This window comes from Puma concolor, chromosome B3 (assembly GCF_028749965.1).
Source record: "Puma concolor isolate L17-30 chromosome B3, mPumCon1.1.hap2, whole genome shotgun sequence".
NCBI lineage: Eukaryota > Metazoa > Chordata > Mammalia > Carnivora > Felidae > Puma > Puma concolor.
The window spans coordinates 89,038,888-89,059,163 of NC_141672.1; the positions used below are offsets into that span (position 1 = coordinate 89,038,888).

Consider the following 20,276-nt stretch of genomic DNA (forward strand, 5'->3'; position numbering starts at 1 on the left):
AAGTAACTCATCATTATTTTATAAGGCTTATCAGAAGATCAGGTGCCCTTCATTGGGCCTCAGCTCCTTGGCAACATGAGCACAATGACAGACAATGTACAGATAATGGTGGGAGAACAGTCACTTTCGTAAGCACATCCCTGTGAGGCAAAGAAGGGTGTCTACTACACTTTCCCCCATTTTACAGATGGATTTACTTTGTACCTCAGCACTTCTACCAATTTTTTTTCCTTCCTTCCTTCCTTCCTTCCTTCCTTCCTTCCTTCCTTCCTTCCTTCCTTCCTTCCTTCCTTTCTTTCTTTCTTTCTTTCTTTCTTTCTTTCTTTCTTTCTTTCTGCATACAAAAGCTGTACATAATTATTGTATACAACTTGATGAGTTTGGGGTTTATTGTCTTGAGTGCAGGAAATAATACTTAAGCTACTTATCTCACAAGTTTATTGTATTAGGTGCAGTAATATGTAAAGGTTGAATAGCATCATGATTTGAGGCAAAAATTAGAGCTTCTTGTCAATACTGATGTTTTTCATTTCTACAAGCAAAGAGTCAGTAATCTAGTGGAAGAACTTAAAATCTAGGATCTGTGTTTCCACAGTCTGATCAAAAACCTCTCTCACTCATAGGTTAGCCTCTAGCTGACCTAACTGATGTCTGATTTTTAGCTATAGGTCAGTATAATGGAACAGCCAGCATGTTTTACTGTGACTGGTTATCTCTGGTTTTGGGCAACTGCATCAGAACCTTCTCTTTACCTTAGTCTCTATTGCTTTTCTTGTTTGATCCATAAAACATTTCATTTCAAAAAAAATTTTTTTAATAAAAAAATAAAACATTTCAACATGTTATGGTCATTTGTATTTTAGGCTATCCAGCAGATAAAGAGCACAGCTAGACCTTTTCATGGTAGTTGGGGAATGTCTAGCTTTGTCAAAATAAAACATGCACATCTGAGCCCTGAAGTCAGAGCTCCATGACCTTAGACCAAAAAAAAAGACAAAAAACAAAAAAACAAGCTTTATGTTTTGACTGCAAAAGTTAGGTGTATCTGAAGAAAATCCAAGTATAGAGAAGTATAATGTAGAAGGAAAAAAATAAAAAATGGAGGGTCTGCTTTCCCATTTCAGTTCTGCTCCCACATTGATCCTATTACTTTCTCTGAACTTTAATTTCTTCATCTTAATACTTTGTAAGATTCTTGTGAGGTTTAAAGGAGAATTTATGTGAAAAGGCATAGAGCAGGGCTGTGTTTGTTGTTATTATTACCTTTGCTGTTAACTATATTATTGTCATTGAAGTGAATCTAGAAGAATATTGGGAAATGAAAGATAAAGGCAAAGAAGAGAGCTGGGAAGGTATAAGTAGTTCAGCTTTCCAGAGTGTCAGCATTATCTTCTTTGAGGGACAGAGTAGCTGGCTGTAGAAAAAAAAGTACTTTGGAGAACCACTGGAAAGGTTGTTCATTCTCTCTCTCTCTCTCTCTTTTTGAGATTCCAAACCAAAAAAAAGAAACACAATTACTTCTGGATCTACTTCCTGACAGAATTGGGCATGGGACATTTCTCAACTCCTCTGAGGGAGGATCGCTGGAACTGGTAGATTTTGTGAGGCAACACCAGATACCACTGGGTAAGGCTTGGGGCTTTAAGTCCTCCAGACAACACTGTGTGCCTTTGTCCCCAGCCACCAGGTTGCATGCAACCCAAATGTAGAGGAGTACTGTTCTAAATATGTAAGTGTCATTTAGAAATAAAAAGTTGCATGGTGCATGTGCTTCCTGAGCCTCATTTAAATAACAGAAAGTTTTACTACCTTCCATTAGAATATAAGCTCCATGAAAAGCAGGGCCTTTGTCTTGTTCACTGCTACATTCCCTAGTTCCGGAAACTCAGTATTATATTGAAGGAATAAGGGTCATCTAGTATTTTTAAATGACTTTAACCAAATTAATATGAGTTATGAAAATATGTGACATTTATTTAAAAATTAAGAATTAAAGGGGTGCCTGGGTGGCTCAGTCGGTTATGCATCCGACTTCGGCTCAGGTCATGATCTCATGGTCTGTGAGTTCAAGCCCCGCGTCGGGCTCTGTGCTGACAGCTCAGAGCCTGGAGCCTGCTTCGGATTCTGTGTCTCCCTCTCTCTCTGACCCTCCCCCACTCATGCTCTGTCTCTTTCTGTCTCAAAAATAAATAAACATTAAAAAAAATAAAAAATAAAAAATAAATAAAAATTAAGAATTATGGATGATTCCAAGTCCTATTTTTATATGTGTGTTGACTATTACATACTTGTTTGTCTACATCTGTATCCCTGGAGTTGCTTTTATTTAACAAGTATTTATGAAGTGCCTACTCTTTTCTAGTCACTGTTCAAATGGCTGGGAAGAGAGCAGTAAACAATACAGGCAAGATTTCTTTTTCAAGGAACTTATATTCTAGCATAGGTAAGAGAGGCAGTAAACAGTTACACAAGAAAATGTCAGTGTTAAGTTCTTTGAAGAAAGTTAAACAGTATGATATAATAGTGATGAGATAACCACTTTCAATTGGATGGCCAGGAAAGGCCTTTTCTCTAGAGGGAAAAAAGCAGTTGGCTGAAAACTATTTTACTAACTTATCAACTTGCTAAATTTGCAAATTGATCAATTGGCAAAAACGTGTGGGTGTGTGTTTTTTAATTACTGATAGAGTTTTCAGCAATTAATAAGTTTTTTTTTTTTACTAAGGACATTAAAAAAATTTTTTTAATCTTTATTTATTTTGAGAGAGCAAGAGAGAGACAGAGCGTGAGCAGGGGAGGGGCAGAGAGAGGAGACACAGAATCCGAAACAGACTCTAGGCTTAGAGCTGTCAGCACAGAGACCAGAGCAGGGCTTGAACCCATGAACCGTAAGATCATGACCTGAGCTGAACTCAGACCCTTAATCAACTGAGCCACCCAGGCGCCCCATAAGGATATTTTTAAACATCCATAAAAGTAGAGAAAATGGAAACCACTTGCATAGTGATCTTAGTGTGGTGGCCCAGCTCTGCACCCAGCAGAGTGAGGGAGCAAGTGGCTATCCCTTGGACTGAGTGGGAGGCTGCCTTACCCTACTCAGCAATCACCATCAGTCAAGTCAGTGAAGTATTTCTGCTCTGGCTGGGGTAGCTGGGTACAGTGTGTCAAGGCAGGAATTTGCTAATAATAGAAGTCATTTTTTTTTTTTAATGTTTATTTATTTTAGAGAGAGAGCACAAGCGGGGGTGCAGAGAGATAGGGAGACACAGAATCCGAGGCAGCCTCCAGGCTCTGAGCTGATAGCACAGAACCCGATTTAGGGCTTGAACCCACAAAGTGTGAGATCATGACCTGAGCCAAAGTTGGCGCTCAACCAACAGAGCCACCCAGGCACCTCTAGGTGTCATGCTTAAGATGGACTTACTTGCAGCCGACAGTGAATAGACAGTTGTCTGAATAAAGAAGCTTAGGGATTTTCTTGAAGTTCATTTCTGCTCTTGGCTTTTTTAATGCTATAGCCCTCAAGCAGTGCTACCATTTTGTCTTAGCCTCTACTGTAAGATGAGGAAGAAGTGCAGCAACCCTTCAAAAATTCCTTCATCAGGGGCGCCTGAGTGGCTCAGTCAGTTGTGTCAAAGATTTCGGGTCAGGTCATGAGCTCACAGTTTGTGAGTTTGAGCCCCACATCTGGCTCTGCGCTGACAGCGTAGAGCCTTCTTGGGATTCTTTCTCTTAGTCCCTCTCTCTCTCTACCTGTCCCCTGGTTGCACTCTCTCTCTCTCTCAAAATAAATAAATAAACTTAAAAAAAAAAAAAAAAAAGAACAGTTCCTTCATTCTACTTCCCTGCTTTCTCCAAGGTGACTGACTGCCTTTTACTTTTCTCTTTTTACTCCATTTCCACATGGCTGTGGAGGGGTAGGAGTTCCCTGCCTGGTACAGTTGCTGCCGTAAGTTGCAGCATATATTTACACACAACTACACTATTTGAACTACGAATTTTCACACATAAGGTCAATTTTGTAAACTCAGGAACTACTGAAAATTAGCATACTTTGGAAAGATTTCTCATGTGTCTGCTTGGTGAACACATGAGTGAGTCTACTAATCTGCTTTTAATAAGAGACTTTTTTCTCCTTTCATCTAGAACTCTGTTTGACCTCAAACATCAAAAGTCAGACGGTTCCGTCTTATGACCAGCATCATTTTGGATTCTGGTACAGCATTGCCCATCCTTCTGTGATCTGTGTAAGGTTATTTTGTTTGAAATACTTTGCTCCATTTTAGTTCCAGCGGTGCATTAGGTCAGACATTCACCTCTAGCTGAATGCCTTGCATGCCTGAGGGTAGCACCCAAGTAGAAGAGTAAGAGGGGATCAGGGCAGGAGGGGCTGCAGAGGGCCAAGGGAACTCAGGTTTGGCTCTATGGGAAAGGGTCCTGGATAGTACCCAAGGGAACATAAAAAAATACTGATGCCCAATACCATCCCTTGAGATTCTGTTTTATTTGATCTGGGGTGAGTCCTGTACACAGATACATTTTAAAAGCTTCCTAGGTGATTTTTAAATATGCAGCCATAGTTGAGAGCCACTAGTCTGGTGTTTATAGTTTTTGTTTTAAAAAGGACAAATAAGCCCATTTCATTATAGACATGCATGAACACATTTATAGGCCTATTTAGGCTCTTAAAAGAAGCATGGTAAATATTAGGAAAATAGAGTGTAAACAAAAGTTTTTTCAAAAATTATTTTCTTGTTCATTTTAAAATTTCTTGGTTTTGTTTTGTTTTGTTTTGTTTTTTGGCAGACCGATGATAAGGGTGTTTTTGCAACACACCTTTCTCAAGAGTACCAGCTGGCTGCTGAAACATTTAATTTGACCCAGTCTCAAGTGTGGGATCTGTCTTATGAATCCATCAACTACATCTTTGCTTCTGACAGCACCAGGTCTGAACTGAGGAGGAAGTGGAATCATCTGAAACCCAGAGTGTTACATTTTTAAGCTGCAGTGAGATAAACTACTTTTGACTATGTGCTGCAACCAGGATCTTCCTGCCATATCCCACTTAGTAAACCGTCCACTGCTCCCTTTGAAGCACAGCAGCCAGCTACCATAGGTTCCATCACCAGCACCATATTTGTGGTTGGTGCTCAGTAAACATGTCTTAAACTGACTGCAGACTCTGAGGTCTTACAGAGCTTACCTCTAAGCTGCTTACTGGAAGGGACTTGAAAGTGGCTGCTAACTAAACTCCCCATTCCACCAGTTCCTTTCCATTAGTGATCATAAAACTTAAGGAAAATCAAAGAAATTTCTCATCAGGAAGAATTTTGGAGTTACTAATCTAAATAAGATGAGGAGAGGGGAAAACAGATTGCCACCAAAACCTTTAAGCCTTGTAGCTTGTGGCAACAGCTCTCTGTATTTTGTTGTGCTTATTTTAATCAGACTCCCTTCATTTAAGTATTCCCCGAAACCCCAGGCTATACTACATACCATGGATTTTTGTGAATATCCAGTAGTCAGGGTTAATCTACTTTGAATGACCCTAGTGACAGATAAAGCTAGCTTCTGAGATCTGACTTTGCCCTTCTCATGATTAATTCCCATGGAATCAAGGTGGTGGTTCTTTAAAATGTTCCTACCTTACCCTTCTCTTATTTTGACCATAATGGAGCTATGCCAGCCAGATATTTCTTGAACTCTAAAGTACTTTGGGCTTCAATCCAGCCTGTAATCTGACTTCCAGTTGTTCCAGAGTTTTGTTTCTGAAAGAGCCCCACGGTGGGTGTAGGAGAAATTTAAGGTCCTAACGAAAATATTTCCATATTAATATCTGTTATTATTTAAGTACTGTGATATCAGAGAATATATGTGAAAACTTTGAGATACGCATCTCCCTGGATAGTTATTTGAGTATATAGGAGTAGATTTCATTTTAGATTTTGAATTGAATAATGGAAGAATTGAGTGTTCATATCTCATCTTCCCTTTCCTTTTTTAAAAAAAAAACTTTGGGGGGGGCACCTGGGTGGCTCAGTCCGTTAAGCGTCTGACTTTGGCTCAGGTCATGGTCTTGTGGTCTGTGAGTTCGAGCCCCGCGTCGGGCTCTGTGCTGACAGCTCGGAGCCTGGAGCCTGCTTGAGATTCTGTCTCCCTCTCTCTCTGCACCCCCCCCCCCCCCATGCTCTGTCTCTATCTCTCTGTCAAAAATAAATAAACATTTTTTAAAAATTTAAAAAAAATTTTATGTTTATTTTTGAGAGAGAGGGAGAGCATGAGAGGGAGAGCATTTTTATGTTTATTTTTGAGAGAGAGAGAGGGAGAGAGGGAGAATGAGAGAGAGTGAAAGAGAGAATCTGAAGTGGGCTCTGTGCTGACAGCACAGAGCCCAGGGGCTCGAACTCACAAACCATGAGATCATGACCTGAGCCAAAGCCACATGTCCAGCCCACTGAGACACCCAGGCGCCCCCCCCCCCCGCCTTTTTTTTTTTTAAGAGTTTATTTTTAAGCAATCTCTACACCCAATATGGGGCTCAAACTCACGACCCCGAGATCAAGAGTCACATGTTCTACTGACTGAGCCAGCCAAGTGCCCCTCTCTTATTGTCCCTTTCCTAATTGGTTCCCTACAGAGTTGATAAGACTCAGCCTCCCTACTCTGATTATAGTAAAAGAGAAATGGCAACACAGAGAAAACCTATGTTATTAAGTTCTGTGGCACTGGCCATAGCAAGCAATCAAAGGAAGAATGACAGGTGCCTGACTGGCTCAGTCATTAGAGCATACAAATCTTGATCATGGGGTCATGAGTTTGAGCCCCACGTTGGGGGTAGAGTTTTTTTTTTTTTTTAATTATTCCATGGGAAAAATGAAGAAAAAGAAATAACAGCACTAGGGAAACAACTAAGGAGGATAGGACTACCTAGCTCCTACTAATACATTCTTGCTTCCTTTGTACACATGCCGCTCCATCTCCACAAAGGTTTTCTTATGAGTATTAAAAGGGCAGGTAGGCTGGGTGGCTCAGGTTAAGCGTCCGACTTCAGCTCAGGTCATGATCTCACGGTTCATGAGTTTGGGCCCCACGTCGGGTTCTGTGGTGACAGCTCAGAGCCTGGAGCCTGCTTCAGATTCTGTGTCCCCCTCTCACTGCTCCTCCCCCACTCATGCTCTGTCTCTTGGTCTCTCAAAAATAAACATAAAAAAATGAAAAAAAAAGGGGGCGCCTGGGTGGCACAGTCGGTTAAGCGTCCGACTTCAGCCAGGTCACGATCTCGGGGTCCGTGAGTTCGAGCCCCGCGTCGGGCTCTGGGCTGATGGCTCAGAGCCTGGAGCCTGTTTCCGATTCTGTGTCTCCCTCTCTCTCTGCCCCTCCCCCGTTCATGCTCTGTCTCTCTCTGTCCCAAAAATAAATAAACGTTGAAAAAAAAAAATTTAAAAAAAGTCATATTAAAAAAAAAAAAAAGAAAAAAAGAAAAGGGCAGGTTAGGGTGCACAGATCCTCTTGCTCCACCTACAGTAGCCTTGGTTTCTCTCTTAGAATGTGTAGACTATTATTTCTTGCTTCTTGCCTCAGGAGTGGCAGATTGGGTAGCAGAAAATGGTTTGTAAGCTAGTTTGAGATGAAATAGGCATTTCCCAGTAAGAGTTTGCCTTTGCCCTATTCCTTTTGTACATTCTCTTCATCTGTAGATTGGAGGGCTGGTCCTGGGTGTTTTAAAATAAGATTTACTCTCCATGCCCAGTTATGACACAGGCCCTAATGGACTGTCCCAATGAATAGAGATACAGATACCAACGAATGATTTTTATTCTAATTTCTCTTTTACCACTTCCTAATTTGTTTCTCAGTCTAGAACATAAAGATTCAAACAGGCATATTTCTAGTATGCCCACATAGGGAGCTTTAAAAAAGCAGGTAAAAACGTATATTTTCCTTGCAGCAACAACTTAATAACTTGCACATGTACATTTGGGTGGGGGGGGGGGGGGAACACCAGAAAGAAACACTGGGTACTTTATAGACATAATTTTTTATTAACATGGTATCCCTGAGAGGCAGATTAAGGTGTAAACGTTATTCTGATTTACAGAAAGGGAGATGGATACAAACAGGTTGACTTACACACAAGACATCTGGAACCAGAATTCATATCTGCTGATACACCAACCGATGCTTTTTACACACAACTACACATAAATATACTAAAGACAGTAATCTCTCATTTTCAGAAACATTCTAGCACACTTACTAAACCATCTCAGATCCTGAGGCACTGCTTTAGACTGGTGTTTCTTCTATCATAATACCTTGTTTCCCAATTTTCCCATTTCTCACCCACTCAGAACTCAGTTCTGTGATTTATTTTGGAAAGTTTATCCCATTCTAATTTACCTAGTAACCCTCCTTCCTTTAAACACTTGCTGTTTCATGAAGCCTTCCTGAATAAAGAGAAAAAAATACCTCCCAGATTTTTCTTATAGAAAATTATAATGCATTAGATCTTAACATTTATGCATAATGTTACTATATTTCTAGATTTCTCTAAAACTGTTGCAGCTCTACATGTGCATTTATTGTTTGTCCATGTCAGTGTCATCTGTTTTAGACTGTAAGGACAAGGACAGAGTCTGTTTACCTTGTGCTCTACTATGAATATATGGGCAATTAATTCAATACTATTTGGTTATACATAGATCAGAATTATACTGGTGTTTGAGAGCTTCTAAAAATAGGTGTGTACAGTTGAATGTGTGCGTGTGCATGTGTGCAAGTATTGGCAACTCCAATGACCAAAAATAATCTGTCCTCCCTGCCATTAGGCTAGAGTTGTTGGCACAAAGTGGTCTGTTTCCTAATCCATGGGAACATGGCAGTGGCTTCTGCTCAGTGCAGGTTAGTATTAAGTGCCCATGGGGTACATAACACTAAACTAGGTGTCTGGAGTGTGTGGAACACAGCCAATTCCCCACTGGCAGCTTTAACTGCTTTCTCTCTCAACATATCCAGCTGGCTTGCTCTTTGCACGCCTGGACAAGAGATAGATGAAATTCAGATGAGATGGAAGAAGAAAAAAAGATCAAACTAGATGCTCTAAATATTACGCTATTCGAGAACATCTAAGACTTGGAAGAAACTAAGAAATTCAGGGTTCATAACTCAGTATTTATACAAGGTTTACAATGTTTCCCCATACAGACACCTAGGCTTTTGACAAATTCTTTACTAGGTCAGAGTCAAGGTGGACATTAAACTCTCGTGTAAGGTAAATGAAGTGTGCATGACATGTCATTCTGAGCACAGGCTTATGTGAACACGAAGAGCCATTCTTACTTGCATTTCCTTTACTATATAAAGAGCTAGACCCACTCAATTAGAAAAGTCTCACAACTTCTCCCTGAAATGGTGCTGTGATAAGTTTTTCCAGTTGAAATACAGCTGAATAACAGGATGAATAAATAAGGGTATACATCAAAACTATAGGATCTACTACCTAGTCCTGTCTATTAAGGGAACAACATAGGCACTGAGAGGTAAAGGTGTCATCTGTCATTTCAAATACAGGCAAGGAGAGGGACTGAAACCATCCTCTCATTCTTAAGATGACTGCCTTGGGATTCATAGATCCAGGAAAAACATAGGAACAAAGGGTGGGGTAAATCCTAGAGTGTTTCATAAGCTAGTTGGGCAGAGAATAGGAGATGGATCTCACTATTGGCAGACTTTTTCCAACCATTTTGATATATTTCTTTTCTTTAAATTCTCAGGAGCTTACTTAGGTGCCGACTGTGACAGAAGTTTTTCTCGTGTATGGATTTCTCGGTGCTTATTAAGAGCAGAGCTTTTACTAAAGCACTTGCCACAATCACGACACCCATAGGGCTTCTCTCCTGTGTGGGTTCTATGATGTGCACGTAAGTCAGAGCTCTTACTGAAACTCTTTCCACAGTCAGGACACACATGGGGTCTCTCTCCTGTATGTATCCTCCGATGTGCACTGAAATGAGAACTGTTGTTGAAGCTTTTTCCACATTCTTCACATTGATAGGGCTTTTCTCCTGTGTGGGTTCGCTGGTGAATTATAAGGCTTGAGCTCTGATTGAAGCGTTTCCCACACTCACCACATTGATACGGTTTCTCTCCTGTGTGGATTCTCCTATGGGTGATGAAATTTGAACTGTCACGGAAACTTTTCCCACAGTCAAGACATTTATAAGGTTTCTCTCCAGTGTGGATTCTCCGGTGTCTAATGAGGCGTGCACTCCTACTGAAGCTTTTCCCACAGTCAGCACATTTATATGGATTTTCCACTTGATGGGATATCTGATGCATGAGCTGGGAGTTCGGACCAAAGCTTTTGCCGTATCTGAGATATTTATAGGGTCTCTCTCCCAAATAAGGTTTCTGATGATTTAGAACTTTACCTAAACTCCTTTCTGGGAGTGTTGATTTTCCTCTTCTCTCCCCTGGGGTCTTTTCCCACTGTCGTTCTGATCTACATTCAGTGTCACTGCCTTTACCCTGATTAAGATGCCAGGGAACTTTCCTTTCTGACCTTGCAAGTAACGTCCTATGTAGTTGTACTTCCTCAGAAATATCTCGTTTTACATTCTCTTCGTTATCAAATCCAGCCTCAAAACCTGATATGAAAATAGAATTTTAGAAGTTATCCATTTCTTCAATATTACGTGCCAGGGTTTAGGCAAGTATCACATTAGATTATTAAAGGTAAAAATTAGGAAGGACTAGATCCCAAATGACTACTATCAATTAAAATTCCAATTTTTTACTCCTCTAGTTAGTAACCTATCACATGCTTCTCATCTAGTACAGGGACTGATTAATATATTCTTTTAACTCTCCCTGGATACCCACGATCTTCAGAAAATCCTCTCAGTATAACAAGTAAAACTTACCAGCTTTAAGATATGTCCATAAATACCCAGGAAAACCCTGAGAAACACCTATATCCAGAAGAGCTACATGAGTCCCCTTCCCCTCAGATTCCTTTATGTTGAGAATAAAAACAGAGTAGAAAAATATTTGGTGTCTTTCAAAGAACAGAAGGCTTTCTGAGAGAGAAATTTTGCTAGAAAGTATCTCCCTAAAACATTCTCTTTTCCCATGGAAAACTAATCATGTAATGTTCCAAAAGCACTACTCTAATGTCCAAGCTAAGCTTTTAATACATTTTTAAAATTTTTTAAATTTTTTTTAATGTTTATTTTTGAGAGAGAGAGAGCACAAGTGAGAGAGGGGCAGAGACAGAGGGAAACACAGAATCCAAAGCAGGCTCCGGGCTCTGTGCTGACAGCTCAGAGGGGCTCAAACTCAATGAGCTGTGAGATCATGACCTGAGCCAAAGTTGGATGCTTAACTGACTGAGCCACCCAGACACCCCTTTAATATTCTTCTAAGAACCAAACACCAGGCTTCCCAGGCCCAGGTTATGTGAATTTGTAGATACTTGCAGATTTTCAGTTTGTGAATGGACTTTGAATTTTCAGATGTTTCAGATAAATTCTGGATCCCAAATTCTCTGAGCTAAATCTGAGAGCAAAGAAATACTGAGTGTCAGCCTGCTTATGTACCCCTGAAAGACAGTATTTCTACCCAAGAGCCCAGTCTTATGAGATGCCCCATGAGATAGAGACTTGTTAGATTCAGTTTAATCTCAAAACCTTAAATATGTGAGTATGTACTGTGAGCCTCCAAGGAGAGTAATCGAGCATTTCCTAAACGTAGAAGGCATTTTTTAGTGGAACATACTAATATCCCGATGGACATAATGCTCCACAGAACACCCTTGAGGAATGCAGATCTAAAGAACTTTTGGAAAAGAAAATTATTACTTATTAGATACTTACTATGTGCCTAAGCACTGTGCTAGGTGCTTCACCATAGTACCTCGTTTATGTCAATCTTAATAAGGTAGGTCTTAATATATAAGCAAACCTGCAGGGTTAAATAACTCGCTCTGAGTCACTCGGCTGACTAATGGACACGAGAATGCAGATTCACGTACATGTATGACTCCAAAATCAGAATTATTCTTCCCACAAGGAGGGAAGCCATAGTGAAATATTTCTTTTTCTGACACAGCAGTTAAGATTCAAAGGGTCAATTCCCTCAGGAATCATAGACTTTTGCCCAGCTGTATCTGAAGAAAGAGGTTATCAGGTTTTCATATGTGTGAATAAAGCAGATATATAACTGGTAATACATAGTGGAACTAGAGGAAAAAGCATTAATAAGAATGAACTTTAAAATCAACTTCATCGCACTATGAGTATACAGCATGCTATCTGGGAGATGTTAGCTTTCATATGCCCTGCTAGGTAAACTGTCTAACAGCTCAGATATAGACAGCAAATTTATAAAGTCTGCAGCCATCAGATTGATGCTGTAGTATGAGAAGGCAAGTCAGGTGAATCATTTATATACCCTCTGAGCTGTTTTAATAAGAAGGAAACATGGAGAACAGATAAAGTGGTCACAAGAATTCATGAGAGCTGGGTATAGAGGCCAGTCTTCTGGTTTTCAGTTTGTGGATTTTTCTCCTAAATCCCACTGCCTCCCCTTTGCTACTTAAATCTTAAGAAGTAAAAGGATTGGGGCACCTGGGTGGCTCAGTCGGTTGGGTGTCCAACTTCAGCTCAGGTCATGATCTCACGGTTTGTGAGTTTGAGCCCCACGTCAGGCTCTGCTGACAGCTCAGAGCCTGGAGCCTGCTTCAAATTCTGTGTCTCCCTCTCTGTCTGTCTCTCTGCCCCTACCCCACTCACGCTCTGTCTCTGTCTCTCTCTCAAAAATAAATGAACACTAAAAAAAAAAAATTAAAAGAAAAAAAAAGTAAAAGGATCTTACCACTGGGACTCTGGAATAAGACTGGAGCACGGGTCATGACAACCTCTAAGGGTACCTCAGTATCCTCTTCATCATCCTCAGAATCTTCTTCTATGGTCTCTTCTGCCACCTCAGCTTGCTTCTCAGCTTCAGTCTCATTGACCTCCTGGATGGGGCAAGAGGCTGTCTCCTCTTCCTGGCCATCACTGGATGGGGCAACAACCCTGGCACTCACCAAAGCATCCATTTCTTCAAAGAATGGACAGGTCTCTGGTGCTTGGCCATTCTTGACTTTCCGATAGCTGGTTTGTAGGCTTTTAAACTTGGTCCGACACTGCTCTGGTGTCCTAAGGAATCCATATTCCCATAACCGCTCAGCCACTGCTCCATACAACTGGCTGTTGCGGTGACAGTTCTGGAGGGCTTCGTAGAACTGAGTCTCACTAAGAATTGCAAGGTAAGTCTTCGTCTCTTCATAACCCCAGTGTACACCTGCCACCAGAAAAGAAATTTCAGCACCACTTAATGCACGCTTTATAGCCTTAATTCCTCAGCCCTATCAAGTGCACGATGAAAAAATCACCTAAGCTTGGGCTTCTAGGTGAAAAAATAAAAACACTTCATGTTTCCCAAATCTATACAAACTCATTATAGAATGTTTTGCTTCTCTATATTGTATAGCAATTTCATGGGGACCTTTATTCCTACATTCTGTTCAGCCATTAAAAAAGGAGGATGCCTGGGTGGCTCAGTCAGTTAAGCACCCGACTACAGTTCAGGTCATGATCTTACGGTTTGTGAGCTTGAGCCCTGCTTCCCACTCTGCACTGTCAGCATGGGATTCTCTCTCTCTCTCTCTCTCTCTCTCTCTCTCTCTCTCTTGCGCCCTCTCTGTTAAACAAACAAACCTTTCCACCAGATCACTGAAACAGTCATTACATACACTGAGTCAAGAGTACAGGATGCCTTTCCCCATTCTTCTAGTATGGGGATTCTCTGGAATTCTGATCCTAACTAGAAAATAACTGGTCAAAGGAATAAGACCCAGTCAATCACTGTCATGAGTCATTCCTAACTTCTCAGATCATTCTTTTTCCACCAGCTGTACTTCCTTATGAATTAAGTTTTCCAAAGAATGACTCAAGACCCCAAAGAACAGTCTCTTTCACACTTTCACACTTGCCTAATCCCTATTAGGACCCTTCTTCATTTGCCACGGTCTCAAAAATGCAAGCCCAGTAACAGCAAAGACCTGAAGGGTACAAGAGAAGACCTGATAGTAATGCACCTTATTATCCTTAGGACTGAAGGACTGGTTGGAAGCCAGAAAGAAGGAAGCAGCGCAGACAGCATCTCCTGTCCTGAACATTTACTAGTGCTGCAGCCCCCCCCCCCCCCCCCCCCGCCAACCTTGGGCTAATATTACTTCAGTATGATTACAGACTCTGCTCCCTGAAGGTCCCCATGGTAGAGGGAAAGGAGATTCACAGAGTCTTCCTCCCACTGGCCAGCCAACTGGAGAGGACATTGCTTCCATTATCCTCCGCTTACTGCAGGTAAAGGAGTGGGGGAAAGAATTGAAAAACAGAAAAAGCAGTGGAAAAAGATGAAAAGAACAAAGATAATGAAAATAGCAGCTAGCACATGTGCCACATCTGTGGTTTACCTGCACTTACTCCAGTGACAAAAAGAATGAAAGATTTTGAGAAAGGAAAAAGTGGAAGATAGGAAGACAAGAAGAGTAGAACACAAAGTAACAACACATACAGTAAAAAAATGAAAGGAAAAAAATCACTTCACGGTGAAACTGCAATTTTACAGATGTAGTCCTGCTGCCATGCCCCATTTTACATGTGAGGAAACAAACTTTGAAATGGTCAGATAACTAAGGTCGCCTAGGTGATGAGTGGTCAAGATTAGAAACAAGGCCTCTTGACTCATATTTCGGTGCTCTTTCCATAACAACATAGTTATACAACTTATATCAACAGTAATAAATAACACTTAAAAACAGTTCCATAGGCAAATAATATTTCAAAAAAGTGTTAAAACAAGATTTCTTACTATGTGTGTTGCAAATCTCATAGAGGAGTCTTAGAAAACGTTTCTAACTTCGGGCAGTCCTTCTCTAGGCTAGGCTATGTAGAAAGGAACACATAATAAATTGACATTGAGAAGTGGGGAAATAAAAGATAAAACACCAGTTTGTATAAGGTGCTCAGTAAATATTCTCCTTAAAGCTAATATAGTTCTGGGTTTTTCTCAGCAGTAAATGATTTTATAATCAGGAAAAAAAAAAAATTTTAATAAGGAAATGGAAGAAATGATACTTTTTTTTTTTTTTAAGTAGGCTCCATGCCCAACGTGGGGCTTGAACTCATGACCCCAAGATGAAGAGTCCACATGCGCCACTGACTGAGCCAGCCAGGGGCCCCAGGAATGATATTATTTTTAAGAGCTCTCTAGAATTTTCTAAGTGTATTTCTTTAAAATATCTAAAATTATTCCCTACTTACTATTATCTAATTTTCCCACAAAAGAGAATGAAATACAGATAGAACTGAGAAGTTACCTCTTTGTTCTGTTTAAGTGACAAAGCCGACAGGTGACATTAAACTTGCTGACTGCACATTCAGTCCCATAACTCCTCAGATCTAACCACAGAACCCCCAAAAGGAAAACTTCTTACCACTTGGGCTTCGAAAAAGAACAGGTGCAGTCAAGTTGTCGGGGTCTTGGGGGGTGGCTTCCTGGACCATTTCATCACTGTCAGACTCTTCAGCCATGGCCTCTTCTGCTCCCTCATGCTGCCAACCCCCCTGCCCTGGCTCCTCAGTCTCAGCATCACTGCCCACCAGGCCAGAGTAACAGGCTCTCTCTTCCAAGCCATTACTGGGCAAGGCAATAACCTGGGCACTCATCAGGGCTTCCATCTCTTCAAAGAAGGGGCAGGTCTCAGGTGGGTGACCACTCTTGACTTTCCTATAACTCTTCTGGAGACCTTTGAACTTGGTCCGACATTGTTCGAGGGTCCGAAGGAAGCCAAACTCCCGGAGCCGCTCAGCCACAGCTCCATACACTTGGCTGTTTCGGTGACAGTTTCGGAGAGCCTCATAAAACTCAGTCTGACTGAGAATTGCAAGGAGAGTTCTGGTCTCTTCATAGCCCCAGTGCACACCTGCTACCTTCTCATCCTCAAAGCCCCAGTGATCCTGTTCCACCCAGGTCCTTCTCTCTCTCTTGGATGATAACAGATCAGCATGCATTTGTCTATCTCCTGTGTGACTGCCTCTTGAGAGTTCCTTCTCCTTGGAGCCCAGAGCAGGGACCAATGGCTCTCCTTGCTCCAATCTGGAGACCACACCGGATTTAGGAAATGGAAATCCTGCTTGCAGGGAAGCAAACAAAGGATATCATAATTTGGATTGATCATAAAAACACCTCTGAGTTCAGATCTGCCTTTTTTTTATTTTAATCCAAGAGGCTTTTATAAAGAAAGTGTCTAAGGAAGTGTTTTCAGAAAGTTCAGTGGGTTGGAGAAAGTACACAAAACCTCAAATAATGAGAATATTTTCCAGTGCAGGGTGACAAGAGAGGAAAAGGTTCTGTTTGCGTGTTCAGAGCAAACAGTTATGCTCCATGTTGCTCCCTAGTCTTCCTCACCACTTACAGGCAGGTCTTGGCACTGCTGGGAACAGGCACCTCCTGTCTCCTGTAAGTTCTCTGCTTGGGGCTAGAAAACTAAACTCAAGAGTGATTTCAAGAGAGAGAGGAGCAGGCGTGAGTGGGGGCAGGCGGGACTTCAACTCATCCATTTCCTTGACACTATCACCAAGTTCTAAAAGTTTTTCACTTTAGTATGTCCTCTGTTCTTCCGGCCACCATCCAAGTCTAGACTCCTTATCCTCTCACACCCAGATAACTGCAACAGTCACTGTCCTGCCTGACTCCAGGTTCTTGCTTCCTCAGTTCAAACACTATACTGTTGAACCTTAACCTGAATGCCTACCACGCACTATCCATTCATATCAGACTCCCCTCCAGAATGCAGCATACATTTATTCATCACTTTGTGCCTTTCCTTTAAGTCCCTCCTATCCAAATGGAACCCATTCTATGAGAAGCTATATTTGCCAAAGCCCCCCATGAGCCTTCCCTACTGCCCTCCCTCATCGCCCACTCTGCCAAACCCCTACTGTACTCACACAACTTGAGTAACAAGTCATTGTTTGGCATGGTTTCAATAAAGTTGAACACATATTTGCTTTCAATCACACCATAAGCTCTTTGAGAATAGGCACCTTTGCTTATTGCAGAGTACCTTGCAAGGCATTAGAATACACTTAGGTGTTCAATAACTGATTAATTCTGCAAGTCTCTATGTAGAATTGCATCTGAATTACTAAACAGGCCCTTACAAACTGCTGAGAAGGCTAGCATCTTAGACGATAAGATCAGAATTCAAAACAACCTCAAGTTAAATGATTAAAAAAACAAAAAACAAAAAAATGGAGTTCAACCAAGTACAAAGAAGAAAAACGAGTTCTACAAAATCAGGTACAACAATAAGCACTAGCCACAAAGACAATGGGAAAGCTGTAAGAGTCCTGGGAGTTACCAAGTAAACAATGATCACCAAATAATCAGTTGAGCTATACTGAAAGAGAACATAGTGAAATTCAAAAGTAAAATTCCTATTCTGCCTGTACCTACCAGGCCCCTCCCTGGAATAATATAATTTAGTTCTCCACAATTAACATATTTGGAAGACTTAAAGGTTCCAAGGGAGAATAACAAAAACTTAGTAAGTTTAAAGAATGGCACTTCTGGGGAAGAGCTTAAGGAAATAAAATACAGTTTAATTTGGAGAAGGAAAATGACTGAAAGGAGGCTGTGCCTTCAAGTATAGAAAAGAATTTTTATCTAGAAAATACTGACCTAGTATCATCATTGCCAAGAGGAAATAAAATAGTTCCAATTCTGAAAAAAATCGGGAAGCCATCCTCTGGCAGACTCGTCAAGAAGAAATATGAGAATACTATAACAGAGGGCTAAACTACATACCTTCAGGAGGTCTCCAACAACTGCATACTCTACAATTTCAACTCAATTCCTAAAATCCCTTTCCCACTCACTATTCCCAACCCTACTTCCCAATTTAGAATGGCATCCTATCCTCCCATATGAATCTACTCCTCACCGCTCCTTTGAAAAGGTCTGAGCTTCTCCTTTGGATTCATCTGCTCCTGTGGTCTCAGGTCTGGGCTTCTTGCCCTCTCTTTCTTGGTTACACCCCTGGGCTGGGGTTCCACTGACTCCTGCCGAACACTTAATAACTCTCGTGATGATTTCAGGGGTGTCATCTTCTCCAAGCGCACTTCCTGCCCCTTCACAGAGACTGTAACCTAGAAACAACCCCCATTAATTGTCACTGCAAGGTTATAATGAGGGGCACTCCCAGAGGAGATTATTTAATACCCCAAAAGAGCTCATCCTCTTGGGACATGGCTAGGGTTGGGGGGAAGGGGAGAGGGTTTAACAGTGAACAAGGGTCTTTCTTACTCCATGAGCTTAGAGCAGCTGCAACTCCAGAAGGAAAAGATCAAATTAGTAAACCCAACTACAAGCTAAAAAATACTTCCCCTTTCTTCCCTCGAAAGTAAAAACACCGTTAAACCATGAATAACTCATTGTGACAGGGTAGCAAAGGTACACCCAGGTAGCATCTCCAGACAAGCTCTATCTGAAAAAGTTACCTGTTCCAGGACCAGAAGAATGAGCATCACCAAAGGAGATTGTGCCCCTCTTTAAACCTGCCTATATCTTAATTGGGCCCTTTATCCTTGCCCCTTCCCAGTCACACACTTTAGAATTCCCCCTCCCTTCTCACCGAACTTCCAGGTCTTCCAGGCTCTCTTTCTAAATCTTCCACCAGAGCCACTGCCTCCTCTCCACTTTCTGGACATTGCTCCTGTACCCAATCCTGGATCTCCCCAGGTAAGATGGTCAGGAACTGCTCTAGCACCAACAATTCTACAATCTGCTCCTTGGTGCGCACCTCCGGCCTTAGCCAACGACAGCAAAGTTCCCAGAGTTGGCTGAAAGCCTCCCGGGGCCCAGCTACCTCCTGGTAGTGAAATCTCCTGAAGCGCTGTCGGAAGGTCTCAGAGTTAGGGCCATTCCCTCTCAGAGTGGGTTTGGCCATCATTCACAGCAGAAAGCAGCTCCCCTCCACTTAAGGGTTCGAGGGCTTACACCTATTTTCCCATGTCCTTGGAGAATCACCTGCAGATGAGTCTCTCACTGTAAGAAGAGTTTCTTCCTAGGGTAGAGAGAGATGGCACTATCAGAAGAAATACACTCATAGGTCTAAAGTCTCGCCAAGAGCTGGCCTGCTTTCCCATATACTCCACATGGCCATCTGAGGTAGCACCAACTTCAGGATAGCAAGCCAAAACTGAACATGAAGGAAAGAGACCTTTCAAAGGCTGCATTTCTGGGTGACTTCCACAGCAGCCCCGGGAAGCAGCAGAGAATAAAGTACTGTCTGCTCTTCTTCTACCTCCCCCCAAATCTGATCCCATTTAGCTCCCCTGACCAATGTTGCAAACTGAGTTTGAACCATAATGGGAAACCTGGAGCTTGAGAGGATCTAAAGGCAAGTCACCATCCTGCTGAAGGCAACAAAAAGCCTCTGTCCAGCGGGTCGCAGCTGATCTCTCCCAGTACCTCTGCAAGTCCTTCCAGAGGCCCTTTACATCCTCCCCGCCCCCTCAGACTCCACAACTACCAGTTCCCACCCGGGACAAAAATCAAGTACTGAATACTGGTCTTTGTTTTCCCTCACAGCAGAAGTAAACGATCAGAAACTGTTCGGGAATTATTGACGGGAAACCTCGCGCATTGGGAGGACTGGTTTTGGTTCCTGAAGAAGGGCCGGTGGGCGTAGGGAGTCACACACAGTTGGTGGAGAGAGGGAGTCCGAGAGGGCAGTAGTAATGGGTCTTCTGATGACGAGTTCGGTTGCTGGCCAGGGGCTCGGAGGGCTGCGAGGTTCGCGGGAGTGGGGCTCAGCTCAAAGAGCGGCGGGTGCGGGATTCCGGCCTCTTTGTCTTCGCTCTCTCCGGCCAGGTCACTCTCGGAGCTGTCGTACAGTCCCTCCAGAGGCCTCCGACCAGGCCAAGGCGCCCTGAGAGCACCCTCCGACTACCCGTGGGGGCGTCTCCCTCTCGGGGCTGACCCTCAACCCACTTGCATTTCTGCCCCCGGGCCTGCCTCACCCTCTTAGGGTCGGGCCCCAACCCGGCTCTGCAGCCTCCCAGTCCAGCTCTCAAACCGGAAGTCCGAACGGGCGCCTCCGGCGCATGCGCAAGGGCAGCTACGGAGACTCCTCCAGCAGAGCCCCTGCAGCAGCGAGCGAGTCA

The 20,276-nt window shown here is 42.4% G+C and overlaps 2 protein-coding genes across 10 annotated transcripts in view; one reads left to right on the top strand and one right to left on the bottom strand.

Moving 5' to 3' along the window:
- MAPDA (N6-Methyl-AMP deaminase) overlaps positions 1–6,850 on the top strand; it is a 25,463-nt gene extending 18,613 nt beyond the window's left edge. For both annotated transcript variants that reach the window (XM_086710514.1, XM_025919692.2), the window contains exons 9-11: positions 1,488–1,626; positions 4,147–4,247; positions 4,807–6,850. In XM_086710514.1, coding sequence (XP_086566640.1) covers positions 1,488–1,626; positions 4,147–4,247; positions 4,807–5,001 — 435 coding nt within the window. In that variant the 3' untranslated portion in view covers positions 5,002–6,850. The remainder of the gene's footprint in view (positions 1–1,487; positions 1,627–4,146; positions 4,248–4,806) is intronic.
- Positions 6,851–8,019: 1,169 nt separating this feature from the next.
- On the bottom strand, positions 8,020–20,244 carry ZSCAN29 (zinc finger and SCAN domain containing 29). Of its 8 annotated transcripts, none has more exons than XM_086710541.1 (6): positions 20,133–20,244; positions 18,743–19,174; positions 18,053–18,257; positions 15,542–16,237; positions 12,874–13,344; positions 8,020–10,646 (listed from the first exon to the last, which is right to left on the bottom strand). In XM_086710541.1, the coding sequence occupies exons 2-6, from the start codon at positions 19,058–19,060 to the stop codon at positions 9,778–9,780; spliced, it is 2,559 nt and encodes an 852-aa protein (XP_086566667.1). In that variant the 5' UTR covers positions 19,061–19,174; positions 20,133–20,244; the 3' UTR covers positions 8,020–9,777. The 8 variants fall into 8 exon arrangements, with proteins under 8 accessions (XP_086566667.1, XP_086566665.1, XP_086566663.1 ...); XM_086710539.1 differs by having other exon boundaries at positions 19,748–20,244; XM_086710537.1 differs by having other exon boundaries at positions 19,700–20,244.
- Between the last annotated feature and the right edge of the window lie 32 nt (positions 20,245–20,276).